Raw genomic sequence first — 23492 nt, 5'->3', positions numbered from 1 at the left:
AAGTACCGTGAGCCGCTATCGACCACCCTATGGAAGCGCTGGCGCCAGGAATATCTCTGTACTTTAAGGTCATTTCATCACAGCACACCGGCAGCCTCGAGTAATTTACGGGTGAATGACTTGGTGCTACTGCATGACGACTTCCATCCGCGACAAACCTGGAAAACTGGCCGCGTCGTGCAAGTGTTCCCGGGACGAGACGGCCACGTCAGATCCTGCGTGGTCCGTTTGTCAGGAGGAACAACGATTAGACGCCCCATTCAACTGTTACATCAACTGGAAGCTCATAACGAATGAGCAATGCTCATTCGGCGGGGAGGATATTAAATATTGAGGACATTTCTCGTTAAATGTGGATACGCGCCCAACTACACATCTCACAGGAAAAGAATACCAAGGAGCATGTGCTAAGAAGAAGATGAAGGGATGCTACCGGCGCGAGCAGAGCTAGTTGGAACCGTTGATCGATGCAACATCAACCTTCAAGAGCCCTCCATATGTCTAGACTGTAAATATGTTGTATAAATCTCTTTTGTAAACCGGAGTGATCTAAATTATCGAATACCCCCCCCCCCCCCCCCCCCCCGAAACAAAATCCTGGCTACATGCCTGGGTAGGGTGTACATTGGACAAACCGGGAGGTGCGTGAATGTGAGGCCCCCGAGGGGGCAATCCCTTTCTCTCCGTTCCTCCTCCGCTGCCCACTTAGCGGTACATTGCAGTAGGTGCGACTGCGTACCTATTTTTATTGACTTGACAGTCTTGGCGAGTAATAAAAGACCGCCAGAGAGATTGAAGAGGCATTTTTCATTTTATCAAAAGGGGAAGGGGAATGTGTGAGCGCACCGTCGGTGCACGTGGGGGATGATAACATTTTTTTTATCAATGGGAATGGCAGGCACGTGTGAAGGTGATGACGTAGTAGAAATCTTGTCGGTTGGGTTGAATTTTTGTGTCATGATTGGTTCTTTTCTATGCTTCCTGTGTTTATTTTCTGGTTCGCTTGAAAATTAAACGTTAGTTGATAGCGCTTAGTCCGTGCACTTCTTTCACTCGTCCTTTGTCAAATTTTTGCGCTGTTTTCACGTTTGAAGATGTTCAACCAACTCGCCCAACTTGTAGAAGTACTGAGACGTTTTTGAGCTCTTGTCATTGTGAATGTCCCGTTGTTGCATATCTGGAACTACTTTAACCCGTTTATTATAAAACAGCTGACTAGCATTGAAATAAATCAAATTATCGGAGAAACCGGAAAAAAGTTTTTTAAGAACGTGTAACCGGTAACCGAAGCCATAAAATGAAAACCGTACAATTCGGAACGGAGCCGATATCAACGGGAAACGGTAACCGTAACCGTAACCAAAGCGTTATACTTTTTGGTTTGAGTCCCTGCTTAGGAGCCGCTCGAGTCGAGTAAAGAAATGCTCTCTTGGGAGCCGCTGGCTGTATATTGGTGCGTCCGTGACCACAGGTGTATTTCGCAGGTCGGTTTCATCATGTCATATTACGAAGCGTAGCTCTCTTTCTGTGAAAAATAGGGCCAAACACTTGCCAGGATGAAGGCTGGACGATGACGCAGACGACCGTGTCGAGTGGCGGGGCTCGATTCGTGCAATTATTGACAGATGGCGCTACAATCTTCTCGAGACGGTTTGTGACGACCGTGGTCTATTAAATTGAACTTACTATTTTTATAACGTAACTCTGCTTAAAAGATAAACCCAGGCAATGTTGCGAAACGTCAAGTAAGAAAAATAAAAAAAAAAAATAAACGCGGTTGCATAACGATGGCGCGAACTGCGCACTTGCTGCCGACGGATTTCGCCTGCGTGTCGTCTGATTGTTTTTTTTTTTTTTTTTCCTGGTCGGCCACACCTTTCGACGCTGCTCCCTACGCCATCTATCAATACGTGCGCCAAACGCGCTTCACCACTCGACTCAGTCGCCTGCATCGCCATCCCGCGTTAACCGTGGCATATTTTTTGGCACTATCTTTTTTTTTTTTTTGTACAGAAAGGGAGCTACATTTTGTAATTTTGCATAATAAAACCAACCTGTGAAATGCACCCTTAACAAACAGTTTAGATTGCCATGTCTAAGCGCGGATTTTTACGGCCCATTTTAGATCGAGCCTGGGCATTTCAGACACACTATATATTTGCCATGCGATCAGTGTTAGAATTAACAAGGATACATTCTTTTTTATTTGACCGGGTTCATTCTACAGGGACCAAACTTGTGGTTATTACTGCAACTACGACACAAGTGGTGGTTACTCAGCGACGGACTAATGCTACCGGTAATTTTCACGACTGATCGTGCAATGATGGTTCAGTTCACATTTTTATATTTATGTAAACAATATACGTTAAAGCCATGTTCTTGCGAGGAGCACTCATCTATATGCGAACGCCGTAACTAATTTTCTTCCGGAGAAATAAAATTTCGAAACTCGAGGCGTGGAGACTGCCAAGGGATCGCTGCGGTATTTTGCACAGCAGTGAATCTCACACAGAAACATGCAAGTAGTAAAAACAATTTATACTAAATTTAGGAAATGTTAATTACATGGACACGGCATGTTAAGAATTACAATAAAGAAATTTTATAACAAAAAGTTACGAAACACGTCAAATAAACACGTCTTAAAGACACTTTCACAAATTATTTACTAACGAACTACTTCATATAAAACGGTTGTTCTTGTTGTTGAATGTTGTTATACCCGGGAAGAGGGGACGCCTGCACAAAACGTTAGACTCCTTGGGCAATGGCAGGGCTCGCACAGGCGGATAGAGAGAGTGAGAAAAGAAGAAAAGAGGGATTGGGGATGATTTAGTCGCTAATCTCTGTATGAGTAGGGTCGAATCGGGAGGATATTTCATTCATTGAAAGAGGACACTGCAGAACTGTCTTCTAATATGGAGATCACAAAGTAATCGATGCCAGTTGAGAGGAGAGGGTGTGGCTAGTCTAGGTGGCTGGCCGGAGAGCTAGAGGCGAGTTGTGAGTCCTGCGGATTGTAGGTACTCAAGGAGAAATTTACAAACAAGTTCTCTTCTTCGCCGGCCACCGGTGGGGAAAGATTTTGTTTTAAAGGGATACTTCAACGAAATTTGAAATATTTCCGTCGTGTTCAAATATAGGTTGAATATGATCCACAATATCCGTAAATGATAATCGCACGTTTGTATTTTGAGCCTGGTGGCTGTATTTTTCGTTATAAACGGCCCACTCTGGCAAGCGCTTGGAGAAGGCCCAGCGGAGACCACGTGACATCCAACGCAATCGTGACGTAGGTCGTCTCAAGACGAACAAAGCTACGGCGAGGCTGACGTCGAGAGGATGTCCTAGTCGTTCCAGCCACCGAAGCGGCTGCTTTTGTACAAATTTTGAGTGACGGGTTAATCTTCTATAATCTTGTAGGGGGACAATAGCGACTTCTGTGACACACAAAAGGCATTCTCGGGAAGAGAGGAGTTTCTCCTGCCCCTCTTCTCTCGTCGTGGCCGGAGGCGAGACAACCTCCGTCACTAGCTGCCAAGGTTGCTAGACGGGCATTACAAGCGAGGCGTTAGCGTCATCCACCAGGTGCTCTTTGCTAATCGTGTAATTCGTTTTAAAATTCCTTTTCGACACTTTTTTAACAATATATTGGTATGTTCGATTTGATGGTGCTTTTTTGAACACATATAGACAAAAAAATGAGCGCCGAAATTTCGTTGTGGTATCCCTTTAATGAGTCACAGCTGTGCTGGCACTTATGATGCTGGTAAAAAAGGACAGTCGAGCTTGATTGTAGTGCGAACAATCTAGATAGACGTGGTCGATTTACTCTGCGGCATTGCATCTGGCACAGTTGGGTGTACTAGACCTGGAGATCTTGTGTAGTGTCATTGAAGTGCACACGCGCAGTTTGCAAGAATACGGTGGAGTAACGTGGAATCTAATCTGGTTAGTTTTGACCTGATTTCTGCCTATCTTAAATACTCTACTCAAGATATTCTATTTAAAATACTTTTGGTAGCATTCAGGTATATTGCATATACATTTTGTTAGGGTATGTGCTACTCTATCTTATTAACTTTTCTCACTATATTGTACTCAGTACATGAAATATATTTTCCAAGCTTCAAAAACATTTGTCGCCGGAACAATCTACGGAACTATTGATCGGCACCCTCCAGGGAAAAGCGTAACTGAATGCAGACCTTGAATGAAGCGACCAAACATAGGACAGAAAACAAGCAGGAACAAAACACAGTGTACGTATGCCGACACTACCAAATAGATATGCCCAATTACGACCGCCTTTATGTGTCTTCTTTTTCGCTTTTTTTTCAATTTAGTTTCTAAATTGCACGTTGTTCTTGGAGCTAGCAAAGAGCTGGTGACGTCATCCGGATTTCAAACCTTTTGTTTGTCCCTAGAGCGGTTTTATCACCGGATGATTGGACGCCAACGCTTGGTATAGCCACAATGGGTCATTTTCGGAAATCGCCTTGTCAGGAGCTTGCGGTATGAAAATGCGCGAATACGCTTTCAAGTGAGCTCTGACGCTCCTTCGTCCAAAAAAGCTAGATCCCTCTGGCTTTATTGATCTGCCGTGACCCAGATAGGGTTTTTGCAAAGCCACTTGTGTGCGTACAATGGCTTAACTTTGCCTCCCGAGCTCGTTCAAAAGCGTTTTTTTATCTCCTTCCGAATGCGCACATTGTTCCATTCTCAGTATCCTCCGACCCAATCTACCGGCCGGTGGAGCCTAAAATTGAAAGCAGTTTCGTGGACACCCTCTTGAGTTACGTGTGTTTTCCTCTTGACCTTCCTAATAATTTTTGACAGCTCAAAGTACAGGGGCTCGTCCCCACCCTTGGCTGGGGAAACAAAATACTCGTTCTTTAATGTTTATTAGCGACGGAGGCTGCTCTCCTCTAGACGATGTATTTCCTGAGCCTGCTCGTTTGTCGTTCACTCGCGTACTCATCATGAAGTCTGGCTCCTTGATCAACATCTAGTTCGGCTCTTAGGGATATGCAATGCCGGACTATCTACCCAGTCCGCCGAATGGCATCAAGGCATATTACGAATCTATTGCGTAATGCGTCATGAGCCGAGCGGGGAGACCACCGCCAAACTAAAGCACGCCATTTGCCGTGCGTACAATACGTGAATCCCTCTCGTTCCTAAAATCTCTAGGTGCCCATTATATTGCATCTTCCAAACTATTCCAAAGTAAACTTCGATTGCAGCGGCTAAGTCGCTTCTTGAAAGTCGTAAAGATCACAACAGTATGTGATTTTAAAGGGGCCCTCCGGAGCGTTCTGCGATGGTCTATTTATGGCGGTAACTCAATTTACGGGCCATAAGGATCCTAAATATCACAAAATTACGGTCATGCGTCGCCGATTTTCCTATTAAAATTGCTATCAGAGTCCCCGGCACGCCCCCCTTTCTGAGATGACCCCGGAAAACGGGAGGGGCATCTCTTTACGCGTCAGCCAATAGCAAGCGAACGATTCCGGCGTCACTGCGCGTCACCAACGCGGCCGACCGCCGACGCGCGGAGGAATCTCTCGAACAAGCGCGGACCGTCGTCAAGGGACCCGGACTTCGTGCTCGGCAGTCGTCGTTCGTTGCACCGCACCGTCGCGCTGCTACTTCGCATTCCACAGATGACAAGGAAAAGTTTGACTCGTTGACGCAGAAAGATCGCAAAGCTGGCTTCCGAGTCTTGATCGACGGGAAGAAGGAACACGTGCCCACAAACGCACGCCTGCACACGCCCCGGGAAGCAGACGACCCGATGCGCCGACGCAACACCCCCTAGCAACAAGCTTGCGGGGAGAAAACATAGTTCGCTGGTTTTTGAACGATAATTGCGAACTATGTTTCTCGCACCACAATCAGTTCACGTTTTTCTCAAACTCTAATTTACAACAGGCTTAAAAAGTGTTGCGATAATAACGTTCGCTTTCACCACGAGATGCAGCATTTCCATTGGTCAAGTTTTAGCGATGGGCAGGGAAGGGGGGGTTGTCTTCCAAGAGAAAATAGTCCCGATATATTTCTACTGCCATCTGCTTAATAAATTGTTTTGTAATCTAAAAGTTTGTATAATATTAACTTGCACCTACTACGCAATATAACAACATAAACAGACGATCTCAGAAAGCTCCGGAGGGCCCCTTTAAGTGAAGTCATCACAAGTGGAGCACCCCCTTTTGACTGTTTTATTCTTATATTACCATACTTGCAACATACTTGCCGAGTATCTTCGAATGTAATTCAATTACTCTTTGAAAGTATTTGTACTCTACTAAATATAGGTCGTAATAAAAGAAACATAAATGCTAATTTAAATACTTTTTCAGATGGATGTTTAATATTCTATCTTAAATACTTCTGTCATTATTTGGCACAACACTGGTTCTGACTCAGGAAGCGATGGAGGAGGATTTCCGCTTTCAACTTGTGTATGGGGCTGGCGCATTCTGGTAATCAATTCGCACAGTCTGCGCGCTACGCAATAGCGTGGTATGAAAAGACTGGGTTCTTTTTTTCTTGTGTGAATCTATTGAAAAGTCAACTGCCACCCTGGCATGCGACATTTTTGGGTCTTGTCGGCCATACATTGGGCCAAAAAAGAGCCTGGATAAAGTTTCCAAATTAAACAACGCACTTCGAGAGTCGTATAGAATAACTGCATCACAAGGGGTGAGATTGTGAAGCGCATCTAATGCCGCTGCTAGTGCAGCCAGCTTCTCCGTCGTTGACGTGGTAGCGAAGTCGAGGTGGTGTGATGCTTTGATTCCGTCATCGGGAATGACAAATGCCGCTGTAGATGTTGCAGTGGCGGAATTTCTTGACTCGTCGGTAAACACTTGGAGCCATTGCACGTACTTGTCCGTTGGTCAGCTAGAAGCGTCTTTCCGATAGTGGCTGAGATACCATTTTTTTTCGGGAAATAACGAAGCGTTTCTTTTGAAAGATACGGCAGTTGGGTGATAAAGGGATGAAACGGCGCAAAATATATAAATTTGTCATATTTAAATAATTTTAGGAATATATCAGAAAAGTATGCTTTGCCATTATTGCAGCTCTTGGTTATTAATGCGGACACGCAACTCATTTCTCTAAATGTGGCAAAATTGCACGTCAATATTTAAAAAAAAATTCCACCTCTTTTTCTTTATACTTTCCCTAAGATTTCACAATTATTTGAGCTAACTTGTTATAGCGGAACAATAAGTAACATATGACCTCTAAGAGAAAAAAACGACAACAAACTTCACTTAAATTGAGCTGGCTTGTTTTTGTTATACGGGCTTTGCCGCACAACGTCGGCTCCACGAATACACTTTTTTACAAACGCCAAAGGCTGTACCGCGGTTCCGCTCTATCATAGTGTATGGAAAGTCACGCTGTCCATAACTTAGTCTGTTTCTTATTGGTTTTTTTTTTTTTTTGCATTGCCTTAATCCTTTTCTCCCCTCCCTGGTTTTTTTCTACGGGCACTTAGCTCACGAAGGATTGTCGGTGGATGCCTTTGCTGAAGGCAGTTAAAAACTGTATGCACAGCACATTGCCGCGGAGCCTAAAGCCCTCACACTATGAAAGTCTATCATCCGGAAAACAAAGCGAGGCAAGCAGTATCTGGAGAGTCGGTATCTTGGTGTTCAAAATTGTGGGACGACAAACAAACCAGATTACCCTTTCCAAGTATCCATGCGTACCAAAAAGAATGCAGATATAACTTAATAAGCACAAGAATTTTGTTTTTGGTTGTTTCCAGGTCAGTTGATGCAGTGATATTTTGGATTCTATTTACTATATTACTGTAAAATATACACTATACGACAGTCATGTCCTTGGAAGACGCACTCAGCTATGCATACAGGGTGTTTCACAAAACGCAGGCCAAGTCGTTCCTGTGAAAATTACACTTTGCGCAGAAAAAGGTTTGATGTAATATTGGTGACAGCCAAAGGGCCAATTTAGGGCAAATATACGTGTTCGATATAAATTGGTATAGGTTAATAACACCTTGTAATAATTAACTTCGTAATTAATAAATTTCAATGTACCATTTTAATCACAAACGCATTGGTGAGCGTACAATCAAAACTATTAAATCTATCCACCTTATAGATATATATTTAGTCATGTACAGCCTTTTAAGGCACTCCTTGAGATACACTTAATGAGGACCTCGTTTTGAAAAAGAGCAAAGGAGGAGGGGGGTCTTAGGAGGCCAAGTTAGGAAACACAAATATCAACCTAAACTATGAACACAATAACCTTTATTTACTCACTACAATAGAGCAGGACCACCGTACACATCTTTGGCGATTCTGGAAAATGGCTCTTTGGAGCCAGGCTCGTGCGGCAGAGCTCATATGGAGAAGACAATTTCTAACTCAATTTGATTGAAGGTTTTTGTCGTTTTTTTTTTATTAATGAGGTCCTACGTTTATCATTGTTTTTAAATCACAAGTTAGTAGAAGCCGCTGTGAACGGTTAAGGACATTTTAACGAAAATTCAAAAAGTGAAGTTTTTTTAAATATTGACGTGCAATTTGGCCGCATTTAGAGAACTGAGCTGCGTTTCTGCATTCATAACTGAACTACAAAAATACATGAGCATACTTTTCTTATATACTCGTAAAATGAATCTAAAGATGAACATTTTGACATGTTTGCGTCGTTTTATTTGAAGGCGTTAGTTATTAAACTGCGAATGTGTCTCTAAATGGTGTATAACGTGTTTCGTAAACTAGTTTGCATAGAAACCTTTATTGCACTTTATAATAATTTGTGTCCATGTCCTAAACCTTTCATAAATAGGTAGAATCTGTATAATATTATACACATTCCTTTGTGGTGAGATTGACGGCTATGCAAAGCACCATAACGACACCTTGGCAATCTCCACGCACCGTGCTTTGAATTTTTGTATCGCCGGAAGAACATTACCTACTGCGTTTTGATACAGATAAATGCTGCTCCAATGAACATAAATTTGCTGTTTACTTTAAAAAATATACAGCATCCCATTGCTAGTTCTACAACTTAAAATACTGCTAGTTTCGTCGAACACCTTTTGTAAAGTGCGGTTTAGAGTTTTGAGGTATTACTTCGTTACTCTTAGAGATTGATTTTTTTCTATAATATAATTTGATTGATTAGAAGCTAAAACTTTTGAGCCACAACCGTACCGTCAACTCGCTAAATACGTCAGAGGACGCAGCCAATATGAATCTTGCGGTTAAATGAAAAAACAAAAAACGACTAAAACGTTTGTGGAAAAGTAATCAAAGTGGTGATATCAGCACGTCGAATTTTAGCTTGCAGAGCGACTGCGGGTTTGAATTCTGGATACCACGATTTTAAATTTTGATATTTCTTAGACCTGCTATGTCCATCGCTTTTTTTCAATATAAAGAGTTTATTGAATCATTTCACAGCATGCGTGGTTATTAATAGACCATGAAATCGCCCACAAGACATTGTTCTAGTTCGAATTGAGAGTGAATAGAAGTCTCCGATATTTGTAATATATGGAAGCGTGTGTCATATTAAATCATTATTGAATCTCAGGTAGTCGTGCGTTTGGACAAGATAGTACTGCAGAATGACACATTTTATACTGAAAACTGCAAGGACATCCGGCATTGCATTTGTTTGGCATGTGGGGCCACATCACATCGGTTGCACAGTTCAAGCACCAGCAATTACCGTATCGATTCTGCCTTCTCTCCGATTTTTCTCAGGATGACCCTATACCAGCTGGCCATCGAATTAACCCTTTTTATATCATTATCATCTGATTTATATTTCTAGTCAAGTTTTGTGTTAACCAACCGTGCCGCCTCCTTCTGTTACAGCAGCAAGCTCTTCTGTTCATCTCCTAGGCCCAGAAGTGGTGGTTCCTTATAACTAAGGTGCCTAGAACGCGTCTGTGACTGGTCCCTTTATTTTCGCCTGATGATGTCATAGGAGTGTCATATCGTCGCCGGCCACGAACCTGGCTGTGTACAGAACTGGTGATGGATGGGACAGTAGCCTGTTTGGCTACAGGTTGCTGTCCAGCTTGACAGTCAACGGAAGCCTCAGCATCCAGGAGTGTGGACCCCACAACGACCGCTACACTCCTGTTCGCTCGTGCTTTTGAGCGGGTTTTCTAGCACCAACCGCCATGATTACGACATCCGACAACATGACACGCCTGCTCCTTTGACGTTGTTGGTGGCAACTTCGGGACCACTTTTGATGTTGGGTAGAACGCGAAGCATACCTCTTGAAGATGCGTCACAACGTACGAATACTGAGTTCTCGGGAATGCTCTTTTGTCGTTTACCCTCTGGGAAGTCCAATGGGGTTGATTGTCCTCCACCGGTAAGTCTCCCAAATGCAAGCCATTGTGAAGGGCATGCGGTAGCGGTCCTCCCAGGCGGGTGCCCTTTGCCGTCCGATTACCGTGTCAATTTCTTCCCGAATCCTGTTCTGCAAGCTCGGCTTGTCGGCGCAGTTCAGCAGGTACCACACTATGCTGTTGCTCACGGGAATCGTGCCGGCGCTCATCAGGACGAGCAGGTGGCCGGCTGCGTATTCCACTGCAAACAAAAGCCATTCGTTTTTAATGCATCGCGTTTACAAGGCCAGATCTTAAGGTTTTCGTGCCCATGGACGTAGCCTTGATGGCACCGCAGTGTTACATGACATTGCAACGATATCTGAAAGCAGTTCTCAAAGAATATTGTTCTAGGCCCTCTGTGACGTAACGTGATATCACGACGTCACGTTGCGCCATGACGTCACGTGGCGCTATGACAACACGTGACACTGACGTCAAACGACATGACGAGGCGTGACACCATAACGTCACGTGACGTTACAGTTGCACGTGACGTAATGCGAAACGGAGGCCATTGTATAATAAAAAACTAAACCTTCTAATTATAGCCTTTAGCGGCCTCGTAACTTTGCCAGCAACCGGAGGAACGTCAATAGGCGCTCAAAGGCTGTGCGCTTAGAACGGCTTTGGAAAATGGCAAAGAGAGGCGGGGAAATAAAATTACCATTTGTTAACCGCTCGGCGAATGTCATGCCAAAAATATATCTTAAGACCTAAAAATAAAATCTTGTGCTGTTACACTGAGCACGAGATTGCTCGTTCTTACGTCATGTTACAATGGAGGCTTCGATTTCAGGTGTAAACCGAGGCTGCAAAACGATTCAGAATTCGCAATAGATTGACAGGCGGCCTTTATTTCATCAATGTTGTAGCCACCCTAGCCACCCTAGTAAAATATCTTATATGACTAAGAAATGTCTTGGTGTAATAAACGCACTTGAATAAATAAAATCACATAAGAGCATACAATAACCTTATAAGAACAAATAAGAAGTTATTTGTTCTTATATGACTCCACGACTTCGTCGTGGAATTTAAGGCTTTCTAGATTAAAAGAGACAATGCCCAGGTAATCAAACATTCATCTTCCACCCATGATAGCTCCTCACTACGGTACGCGCTGGCTCTTTATTGAGATTTTCAGAAACTCCAGTTCGTTTCAAATAAACACGACAGTACAGCGCTTGTCTTTTTGTGTATGTTCCTTTTTTGTCCTCATTGTGTAAGCTACTTTGTTCACCTTGCAGATAAAAAGTAGAGTTTTCATTAAACCATTTAGTGGGATGATTTGTTTGACATGCATTCAAATGCCATGGGCTATTGGCAAATGTAGAAAATAATACGGAAAGAAATGTGTACACATCTGTACTAACGTTTTATTGATAAGTGCTAAGTAATATTTAGGTATATTTGAAGTGTCACACTTACGTAAATTTGCTTGCTAGTGCACCTAAAAAGAAACCGCGGATATTCACTAGTCGCTCACTCTTAGTGCTGTAGGCAGTAGCAATATGAAAAGCAAAATATTTGTTCAATAAGATAAATGTCCTCATAATAAAACCGGACACCAAGATATAGTAAACCTATCAGACAAGTTTATGGGGGCACAGGTAATCGGTAAGAAAGTGGCCCTAAGAAGAAGAAACATAGCAAGCATATTCTAAGCTAGTTCGACAACAAGATGAGCTATTTTGAAGGAAGACGACCAAATTATTCTATCATGCAAGTAAATTTTGTTTGTGAAAAATGTAGTTGAAGGTTACGTATTTTCGAGTTCTGCCGGCCCGGTGAATAGAAAATCCCGTTAGTGACTAGGCTTGTCATTTGGAATTTGGAAGCGACGAAGACGATGCCCACACACACCGCCATCAAAGGCTACATATTCGACCGGCTAATCAGTTAAGATATAATTCGGTGTGTACATTATTTGATTATTCGCAGGACAGCGCCATACAGTGACGCTCTAGTCATATTACGCGGTTAAATATTGTTTTTTATTGGATGATGTCAAACACGGATGGTGATGGATAAGTGGAAATTCCAGTTTGAAGCGTATTCACGGTAAGCCAGAGTGCACTAAATATAACTTTTATTTACGATGAAACCTTATGATTGGTGATCAAATATATCCTTAAAAATACATCACAAGCCACGCTTATCATCTTGCGCAGTCTCTGAAGAGGCAATACTAAAATATTCAGTCGGATTAATCGTATTGATTGAATGTGATCAATGATACGAAGCCACCGGAAGACAAAAGCTTTGTCGGCGCTGGGATTCAAGCTCTAGGACTCGTGAACCAGATATCAGGAGAGCCGGAGTTTGAATCCCAGCTTTGCCAAGATTTCGTTTTTTGGCAACTTTGTAATAATTTATCTATTCAATCAGTACGATTTTTTAATTCACAAGTTTCGTCCCTTTCTCCTAAATACGTAAACTGCATCACTAGGGCGACGGAACTGTGTTCAACCAAAGTTCTTGAATTGATAAAGATAAAGGAAAAAAAGCATCAAAATACCTACCACTGATATGAGAATTGGAAACTTTACGGTACTCGCGAGTCTCCTTCAAGTACGCATCGGTGAAGTCGAGGTTTGAGTATTCATCAAGCACCTCTTGGTGCTCTCTTATCCTTTCGCTGCAAAGTAATAGACGTGCCAGTATACATTACTCATCAGAACTCAATATTTAAACAAAGAATAAAAGCAAGAGAAACTTATTTTGTTCGATTTGCAGTACAAAGAAAAGAATATTTCCTGCTTTTCGTTCAGTGCACAACCAGGACGATACAAAGTTAGTTGCTACAGTTCATGCGTTACTTCGTCGTTTAAAGAAGCTATGAAACTATTTTTGTACTTTCGGTAAACATTACTCAGGGTTACTTCCTTATGTTAATAACTGAATAAACTTGTCATAGTTTTTCTTTCTAGGTAACGACAGTCACCAGAACAATTCGAGAATAATGAGCCACGTGGCCTGGTGCCTATCCTATGCCGACAACGTTAATCATAGCCACGTGCTGGGGTCGGCAAAGCAGAAAACGCGTGCTGAGCTCCAGGCATTGTTCGAGTTCGGCTATTCTCATCACCGCAGTTGCACGAGCCACTACCCGAGTGTGCGCCGAAGCATTGATTGTTATGAGCCCAAGTCGAGTGCTTACGCATTTCTCGTGTCAAATTCATGAGCCGAGTTCGATTGGCGTCAGGCGGCCCGACAATTACGTCATCAAGCTTTGTGATGACAACACAGAAAAAAAATGGTCCACTTTTATCCTCACTATTTCACCGCGGCAAAGAAGCTTCCGAATGAGGAGCGGTCTCTGCGAGCATACTTATGCCAGACTAGGACCAGTCCGCCTCTGCAAAGTCATGAACGTTCCAACCCGACATCGTTTCATGGCCCCTTTAAACCAAGCTGTGCACTAAAAAGAGTTTGAAACCGGTACCGCAAGCAGAGTCGCATATATGAAAGAATGCGCGAAAACATCACCATACTAATTAAACGATTATCAAAAAGCAAAAAGCCTGCAGTACACACGTTAGGCGTCACATTTAGGTTTGTTTACAACCGAAAACATTTGCCTGATTTATTTTTAGGCAATTACAGTCGCCAATAAAATTCGAGAAATATGAGCATCGTTCATCCCCTCCACTCGGAGTCAGAACAAGGGGCCACGTGAACTAATGCGTATCCTTTTTCGCCAATATTAATCATACCCACGCGCCGGGGTAACTAGAAAATACGTACCGAGCTCAACGCATTGTTAGAGTTCAACTATTCTCAACACCGCAGTGGTTGGACACGAGCCACTACCCGAGAGTTCACCGAGGCATTGTTTCGAGACGAATTCGAGTGCTCACGCAATTCTCGTGTCCAACTGATGAGCCTCCCTCGACTGTCGTCAGGTGGGTGGTTTTGATCTCACAATTACGTCATCATACTTTGCGAATTAAAAGACTGAAAAAAATAGTCCCCTTTCATCCTTGGAATTTCACGGCGAGAAAGAAGGTTTTGAATCAGTGGCGGTCTTGCGAGTAAACTTTGTCCAGACTAGGCCCAGTACAACTCTGAAAAATCATGAACATTCAACCCGTTATCGTTTCATGACTCGTGTAATGTTGACGGCTTATTCGTAGCACTGACTAATATTTTCACGGGTCTTAAACGAAAAGCATGTTTTCTTTACCACCGTGTGGTCCGTTTGTATTCTCTCGGACCTGTGCCTGAAGTATCAAGCGGCCAGTATTTGCGCATTTACGTGATAATTATTTCTGGTATCATCATCCATTCCAATAAAGTGTTAAATGTTCAGTGTAGTCCAAGCGGTTTGTATTCGTGCGGCCGCCGAAGTGCCTTGCCGGACGCCTCCGCCTAAATTTACGTCGCGAAATCGCGATTGCATCAGCACTTTTAACGTTCGAATCGACAACACGAACCAACCGGATCGGCTGGTTTCATCAATAAATGTTCGTAAAACAAAATTGAATGTCTAAAGCCTAGTTCACATGCAGCGGTTTTGGCCCTAGAGCGGCGCGATTTGTGCCGTCGCGGCGCTCTGGCCAGCACCAGCAATTAAGCGGCACGAGCGCCGCGACGGCAGAAATCGCGCCGCTTTAGGGCCAAAATCGCTGCATGTGAAACACGCTTAAGGCCGGTTCTCACATTCGGCGAAGCGCTGATGTAGCGCGGCTCACGTGTCGTCATATATTTGGTGTCTGCCATGAGCAACAGTTTTGACGGTGCGTTACAAAGCTGGTAAGCGCTCCCGTCCGCACGAGCTTAGCGCGTGGTCAGTGCTATTCTTGTAGCGCTCCGCTGCATGTGTGAACATACCTTTATGCAGCCGCGTTCGCAACCGCTTCGCGAATGCTTTTTAATCACCAGAGTGAATTTGGCATAAAGGTGGCATGCGTTTGATGGGCTCATTACTGACCGTAAGCACCAAGATGATTCACTGGGCTCCGCCTTCTATTCATTGAGTGCATGCATAATACCTACCATAATGATGACATTAAAGTAGCATTTATTCATCAGGCAACACGTGTTGTCCTTCTGTCATTATTCGTGCCTAATATCACCGTAGTGCAGGTATGCCAAGATTGCCTCGCTCTACACGACATAATCGGCCGTCGAAGGAACTTAAGTTTGTTTAAAACGCTACGCATGTAAAACGGAAGATGACTAAGTGAAGCAGTGAAAGTGGTGGAGGTTACTCGGTGTACGAGTACATACTTGACGAACCCAACAATCCCTCGAAGCCCGGACCTGAAGGAGTGCACGCGGGAGCACGGCAGGTAGCCCGCGATCGTGTGCAGCCATGACGGTGTCCAGGCGACCGGGGAACTCGAAGCGATATGCTGTCCGACTTGGGAGATGCATCTGTCGAGAAACATCCGTCTGGGATCTTCAAACGGGTACGACACGCTCAGCAGGAGTTTCATAATGGCGTTCTCGCAGCTCGCCTGCGCGTATTTCTTTATGGGCAGAGGTTGTCCGTTGTACTCGGCAAGCTTGCTGCACAGGTACTGCAGTTCTTCCTGTTGACGTGGGATACAGGCAATAAAAGAGATCATTCAAACGGAAATTCCTTCAGTCGTGTGTGTGTGTGTGTGTTTAGCCAAAACCACCTAGAACATAAGGCCATCGCGTGACATCATCACCAGTGGATCGCCGACAGGCCCCGAGCGCCAAACACGCTAAAAAACCGAAGACATGGCGCAAAGTGACGCGTCATGGTGTAACCGCGTGTTAGCGTCGCGATCGTTGTGAGACGCTGTGGCTTTTCTTCTTAGGTGGTATAGGTGTAGCACATCCTTTGGGAATTACGTCTTGAGATAGCTTTATTTTATTAATATTGTGCTCATCCGGCGTCAGTATGAGTTGAAACAGCCGAAGGAAGTAAACTTGCCGCGTGAGGTGCCTCCAGCGAGCTATGCCGTAGAACCTACGACCGTAATGCGACCGTGGAGTACGTGGCAGTCACCTTTCATTCGTAGCATCTAGCATGGAGGTTTCATCTCGGCGTCCTGGACGCCTCCGTACCTGCTCATAATGCTGCATCCTCCATATACTTTGAATCTTGAAAACGTATGGGCGTACTAGATACAATTACCCCAGAACATCCTTAGATATTGTTTTAAAATAGCTCGAGGCCCGGCGTTTGCATAATCGAATTCTGAGCATGAGCTGGAAACCACCGAAACGAGCGCATAATTTTCTGTCAAATTCAATATTGATTTCTCGAAGTAAAGCATCTGCACTCTGGAAGCTCAAATGTTATACGAAACGATAAATGTTTCATGTAGTTGGCGTGCCATCCTATTATTTGCAAAATTTAGCTTCATCATTAGACAATTTTCATTTCGTTATTAAGACCTGTGTACACATAGGGCACAGAGCTAGCTCAGCGCTATTAGTAAGCGCAGGAAATAGCGTCGATCTTGCTGGTGAAACGATGATTTTGCACTATATATAAGTGTTACAGCGCTGATTTAACGTTCATCAATGGTAAGTTAAAGTTGAAGTCGGTGGTTCATCAGTGCTGTTTCCAGTGCTGATTTAACGCATCGCTATATACGTGAACCGGACGTTTAAAATTTTGTTTCATGTAAGTTATATTTCCTGGACCATGTTTCGCATTAAGCTGACTTTACAAAAGCGATGTTTCAAAGCACCGAAAAATCATGATTAATGTACTTTCTGACTAATATTTGGTTCTAAAATATAACAAATAACGCAGTCCAGGTAATCGATTAGAAAATTCATGAATCGGCGGATGCATTACCTGCAAATTTATTTATTAACCGGTTATTCGATTGAGCATGAACCCTTCTATGTATCTCCGCGCGCTTACGCAGCCGAGCCGACAGCGCGTTTGGCTCACATGCAGGTGGGTCAGATTCGAATCCCGGCACTGCCTGTCGTTTTACATTTCTTTATGAAAGTAAAAGATTCGATAAAATTGAAGAACCGTCTAGCCTATTTACCTTCAGAATGTATAGTTTGAAAAGCACCGAGGCAGGATATTCTAGGCTCTTATAGAAGGCTTAAAAGTAGCTGCACCGCGCCAGAACCGCATTTGTTCAATCTCCACCCGCTGCCCGTTTCGATCTGGATGAGTGACGTACCTGCAGGCGTTCGTGTAATCACTACTGTGTGATGCACGCTAAAACCTTAAGGTTAGCGGTCGCACTGCACTGGCTAAATTTCTCATCTACGGCTAAGAGAGAGGTTACCTGTTGAGGCGTACTAGCATCAAAGCTGTATAAACACACAAGCATCCCAATGTTTCCGTCCGAGTCAGTCTCGCCCAGGTGCTCGATCCTGCTGTTACGCCACCATTGATGGTAGCCATTCTCTACTTTGTTTTGGGCCCAAGCTCGTCGCATTTAACGTTTAGTTCCCTTCAGCCATTCGCAGCCTCATCAACTGTCATTTGTTAAAATATTAGGGTTCCGAGAGGCATCTCCTTTGTCGTTCTCGAACTTGAAACGCAAGATGTAATCGGACAAGATAGGTTCACAAAATACAAACAAAACGAATAAACTTAATTGTATTTAATTGTCTTCCAGAGGTGCTTTAATTGTGGCTTACTAGTTTTCTTCCCAATAATACTGTCGGTACACTAGATGACGCCCCTCCCCCACCACCCCCTCATACAACTGTGTCTTTCGATCAGTGTTGGCGGTAACACGTTACAGGTAACGCCTCTATCGGTAACGCGTTATATTTTTAGTTACGTAGTAACCTACCCTTTACTTATTTCAAAACAGTAACGGGTGACGTACTTGCTTTACTTTTTTCGAGAAACGGGTAACGCAGCTACATTGCGTTCCTTTACTTCCTAAAACTTAAAAAAACAAAAAAAAAAACAGTTACGCTTCTGTTTTTAGGCGCCCTGTCATGAATCAACAATGAATAATGATTCGCCCCAAAACAACAAAAAGAAAAATTTCCCTCTTGTTTTTGCATTCAAACACTACTTACTGCTTTACAAAAACACCAACGCCACACCCATTGACCCTGTTTCGATGAAGGCAATCACGGTCAGTGGCATGCATGATGAATACACGCCCTCCGAGTTCATCTTCTAATCCCCCGATGGGACAAAGTTTCAGGTACTGTTCTTTTTTTATTATGCTAATCTCTCTCTTTTACAAAGACAGGCACTCCAGTGCCTGTCCTTGTGCGAGAGGGCAACCTGTCAACCTTGTCGTTCTGGGGCTGACTTTCAGTGCTCAAAATTCAGTATTGATAGGCTTCGGGGACAGAGGAGTCACCGAGGCAGAAGACCTGAAAATCCAGGGAGAGAAAGTATCGTGGGTAGCACAATGCAAATACGTGGGGATCCACACCGAGGAGGGTAAAAACTACCCCGAAGACAATGAGACCAGGCTCCAGGCTAAGGGCAGGAGGTCCAAAGGAATATCAACAGTTAGAGCCCCCTGGGGTTACAACCGTTTTGAGATCTCCCGGGCGGTGTGGAAGATGGTGGCAGTGCCGGGTCTCACCCTTGGAAATGGAGTTCTGTGCCTGTCGCCCCGTACGTGTGAGTGCCTAGAGGTGCGCCAGATACAAGTCGGACGGTCAGCACTGGGAGCTAGCCGAAAAACACCTAACGAGGCAGTGCTGGGGGACATGGGATGGTCCAGCTTCGATGCCAAAGAGGCCCGGGCCAAGGTGGGCTTCAAACGACGCCTCCGCCAAATGCAGGAAGGGCGGTGGGCAAGACAGAAAATCAAGTACATTCACCTCAAGAGCCCCTCGACTAGTTGGGTGCGACAGACACGCCAGCTGACCTTCAGGTATCACGTAAGCAGCCCTCTCCTCTACCCGGCTCCAGAACATCATATCGAAAAAATTCGCATGAGAGTAATGGAGACCAAGACTCAACGGTGGGCGGAGAAGGCGAGACAGAGGCCGGCAATTGTCTTGTACACCAGGTAAAAAAGGAAGTGAGGAAGATCGAATTTATGGACAACGGCTGGGGCAGCGGACTTCTGTTCGACGCCCGGGGAGGCAAGCTGCGAACGCGCGTACTTCGAGAAAAGTACACGGAGACCGACGTGCGATGCACCTTCGCGCACAAGGGGTCGAAGAAATGCTACAGCACGTCATCCCAGAGTGCACTGGCCTGCATCCGGAAGTGTCGTGTGGCGGAGACATGGCGGTGGTGTTGGGCTTCTGGGAAATCGACGAGGAGGGCAACGATAGAGGCAACAACAGCGCCGACAGCATCCTGGACAGGTGCCCGCGGCCTATACCGGTGGTGGAATAGATCAAAAGAAGACTGGACCACTGGTGGAAGAAAAGCCAAGAAAAAATAACAGATAAATTGGCTACTTCAGTACGCTGGGATCCCCCGATACAGAGGGGTTAGCCGCATATCGCCATCCAAATGCGCCAAAAGAAGGCGCTCCCCGGTGATGTCTCCTGAAACGTTCTGGGTTAGGATTTTCAAGGTCATGCATCAGTTGTCAGAGCTGAAGACGAGAAATACCTCCACGAAAGCCATTCGAAAACAGTTGTACCTTTTCATGTTATGAATAAAATGCATTAAAATGTTTAAACTCAGGTGGTATTGTTTTCTCTGAAATCCGGGAGGCCGGTTCTTCTCTTATGTTCCGTGGCTGCATAACAGAAATCAGCCTCATATGTACTTCCGCGTTTTTAGTTGTTACCATTCAGGTGGAACTATAAAGAAGCGGGGTTCTGATGACTCGTATCATGAGAAGCCCGCTTCCCCTACTAAAGAGAACGCGGCAGAATAGGAAGATTTCTTTGAGAACTTGTTTGCAAGTTGTGGGCACCCTGGCGGGTCCCCAGCTCAGTTGCCGACTCCGGGGCACAGGTGGCAAACTTTTCCTGCGTGGCGGCGACGTCACGCCAGCCACGCGCACATTGTAAGCGCCGCCTTGATAAGGCGGACGAGAGGTGGCGCACAGGGAGTCACTGCCTGGACTCAGGCGCCGCTAATCGTCTTGTTCATGTCCAATTAAATGTAGTTTCTTGTTGTTGAAACCGTTGGCTTCGTGTTATTACTCCGGGCCGAGTATACAGCAAGGCAAACCGACCACAATGGCGCCCAAGCGTGGTTGCTACCCACTCGCAGGAATTTCACGGGGCTTGGTTTCTGGGGAGCGTTTCCTTTTTTTTTTTGCGCTTGTGTTGAGCTTCTGTTGGGTATTTGGGGGCGTTTATTTTTAGAGCGCAGCTCTTAGGGGCCCGTTTCCAGCCTGAGCGGCGTCGGCGTCGGCGTCGGCGTAACCGGGGGGGGGGGGTCACGTGACCCCCGAAATCACGTGACCCCCCCCCCTCCGAGGTCACGTGACCTTCCCCCGAGGTCACGTGACCTACCCCGACGAGGTCACGTGACCCCCCACGAAGTCACGTGACCCCCCCCCCCCCCCCCGAGGTCACGTGACCCCCCCCCCCCCCCCCCCCCCGAGATCACATGACACCCCCGGGGTCACGTGACTACCCGCAGGTGGCGTGACCCCCCTCAATACCCTTCCCTACTCCTCCTCAAGAGCTGCGCTCCAATTCGGCGTTACAGGGATTTGTAAACGGCTTTCACTTTTTTTTTCTGCTTTCAGGAATGCTCACGCGGGAGCAGGAGGCCGCGAGGGCCGCAGCGGCAATAATGAACGTGCTCACGAAGGTCACGGAGGTGTGCGACTCCGTGATGCAGCGCCTGGCCCACACGCCTGGCCAGCAGGAAACCCCACCGCGAGAGCCCCGACCACATTTGACTGTTCCAGTCTACACGGGTTACGACGACGTCAAGTTCGTGGCAGACTTCCTGGGCGAGCTGCAGACGTACCACCTTTCCTCCGGTGCCACGGAAGCCTTCATCGTGGACCGGGCTATCCCGCTGGCGTTGCAAGCCAGCGCCAGGTGCTGGTTGGGGTCGCAGGCCCCCTTCACCAGCCTGGCGGACTTCCAGACAAAGTTTCGCGAAGAGTTCCTGCCTGCAGGCTATGCGACACAGATTCTCCGAGAGCTCGAGGCAAGGGCGCAGCACCCGGACGAAAGTCTGATCCGGTACGTTCGGGTCATGCAAGAGCCCTTCAAGAGTGCGGACTCGAAGTCACCGGAGTCCGACAGAGTAGCTCGGGTCAGAAGACACTGTCACTCAAGGTACAAGTCTACCTCATCAACGGCTTATTTGAGACCCTTGAAAAGCTAGCCCGGGGCGCCCGCCTCATCGAGGAAGCTCTTCATGCAGAGCGGAACTACGTGCCGCCGTCACCAGCCAAGTACGCGCTCGAACCGGCATGCGCATGGCGGGGCCCCTAGGCCTCCACGCAAGGGGACTGTTCAAATGAAACCTCCCTTCCCCACCACGTCAACCAGAAGAGTTGGCGCGGCATGCATAGTGATCTCCCATGCGGGATATCGGTATGTTCGCCTAACTCGTCGAGAGGACACCGGAGGTCACAGCGGGGCCCGTGAGGATCTCGGGCGGCGGTCGCGAAGACAGGTGGGAGGTCGTTGGCCGTGACATATCGTAAGCTGGGGCCCAACAGAGATCACCACCCAAGCGAACCATCTTCATCAGTCTGCTCCTGCATGTGCTGGTGAAAACTGGCACGGTGCGGTCGCAATCCCGCAGCCCAGCAGCATTGACCCCCACCGCAACGGAACAAGCCCTCCCCACAACAGCCAGTCGCAAGCCTGTTGGAGGCCCTCCCATAGTGGTTCTTTACCCGATCCGATCCGGTCTGACGGGCACCTCGGTGCGGGTGACCTAAGCAGGCAACTGTCGTCGGACTGCTGCTACGAGTGCGAGCAGCCCGGCCATCACCGAAACCAGTGTCCAAGACTTTTGTACACTGCAAACAAGAGGTGGCACGAGACAGCGGCAAAGGGCCGGAACCAGAACAACAAGGGAAACTACTTCGGCCAGCGACGCTGAAACCAGACAGCCACTCGCCGACGGCCGTCGCAGTCCCTGGGAGCCGTGAGGCTGCGGCAAAGATTCCATCGATATGTTGAATCCAGCCCGAGCCTAACATCATTGAACTGCGCGTGGCGATTTCACTGCTCGATACTTTCATTGCCGCACTTTTTGATTCTTGGGCCGCTATCTCTCTTATAGGCATGCTGCGTTGCCCAGGAGGCGCTGCGAAAAATGACTTGTTAGGACTTGCTTTGGGTAGTGCAATCTTGAGCGACTCAAACTGCCACACATATAGAAGCATGTCTGCTCTAGCGCGGAACATGATAACGAGGAAAATAGGAAACAAAACGAAAAATGCTAAAGGCCGTCGAGCACAGGCCAAAGCTAGGACGATAAGAGCGTGAACCAAGAAACGCCGTATCACGCGTTTCAAAAGAACATAAAGGGGATTGAAAACACAAACGTCGGGACGCCAGATGTTCTGACGCCACCACTTAGAGATACGAGACGCGTACCCTAGCGGTAATGGCATGAATCCGGAACTTTCGATTGTCTTGCAGCGTTGAGTGTAGCCGATTTCGGACGTCCAAAGGTGTTTTTCCGTTCTTCTGCACTACACAGAAGAAAAAAAATCACGACTAAGGCGGCACAATAGTGGGAGTCCCAATCAGGTGAGCTTGTACTACCCAAAATTAGGGCGCCACAGTTTGTTCAAAGCTTCAGCGCAGGAGGCCTTCGTTTTTGAACTCTGCAAAGCGAAAAAGATAAGCCTCCAGCAATGACAGCTGGAGGAGCCGTGAGGCTGCAGAATCGATTTAATGGAAAGAAGCGGCGTCAGCGATTTCTTTATCTGCTAGGACTCGTGGAACCCGTGATCTTGGGCCGAGATTTCATTACAGGGGAAAGGGGAAAGCATGACACTCTACTTTTCTGGTGGCGGGTACCGGCTGCGACAACAACCGGAGCTGGCTCCGTTTACGAAACGGGAGGACTGTATCCGTAATCTGCCCACTGCAGCCCACTTCACAATGGTGCCGGACGTCTTGCCCGCCGGTGTTCAAAAATCGTTGAGAAAGCGCCCCGCGAGCAGCCAGCAGAACCAGAAGATGCAAGCCGTCCTTCAGTCTTTCTCACCGATGCTCACGGAAACACCCGAAAAGACTGACATCCTGCTGC

The 23492-nt window shown here is 46.1% G+C and overlaps 1 protein-coding gene across 1 annotated transcript in view; it reads right to left on the bottom strand.

Moving 5' to 3' along the window:
• LOC8031663 (cytochrome P450 2C44) overlaps window positions 1–23492 on the bottom strand; it is an 81198-nt gene that overhangs the window by 14154 nt on the left and 43552 nt on the right. Inside the window, exons 5-7 of the mRNA XM_029978096.4 lie at window positions 15647–15951; window positions 12937–13052; window positions 10358–10613 (exon numbers count right to left, since the gene is read on the bottom strand). Of these exons, the coding sequence (XP_029833956.2) occupies window positions 10358–10613; window positions 12937–13052; window positions 15647–15951 (677 nt within the window). The remainder of the gene's footprint in view (window positions 1–10357; window positions 10614–12936; window positions 13053–15646; window positions 15952–23492) is intronic.

This window comes from Ixodes scapularis, unplaced genomic scaffold (assembly GCF_016920785.2).
Source record: "Ixodes scapularis isolate PalLabHiFi unplaced genomic scaffold, ASM1692078v2 PGA_scaffold1__304_contigs__length_218370807, whole genome shotgun sequence".
Lineage (NCBI taxonomy): Eukaryota > Metazoa > Arthropoda > Arachnida > Ixodida > Ixodidae > Ixodes > Ixodes scapularis.
The sequence above is the reverse complement of the archived record's forward strand: the minus strand, read 5'-3'. Positions and strand labels throughout refer to the sequence as shown.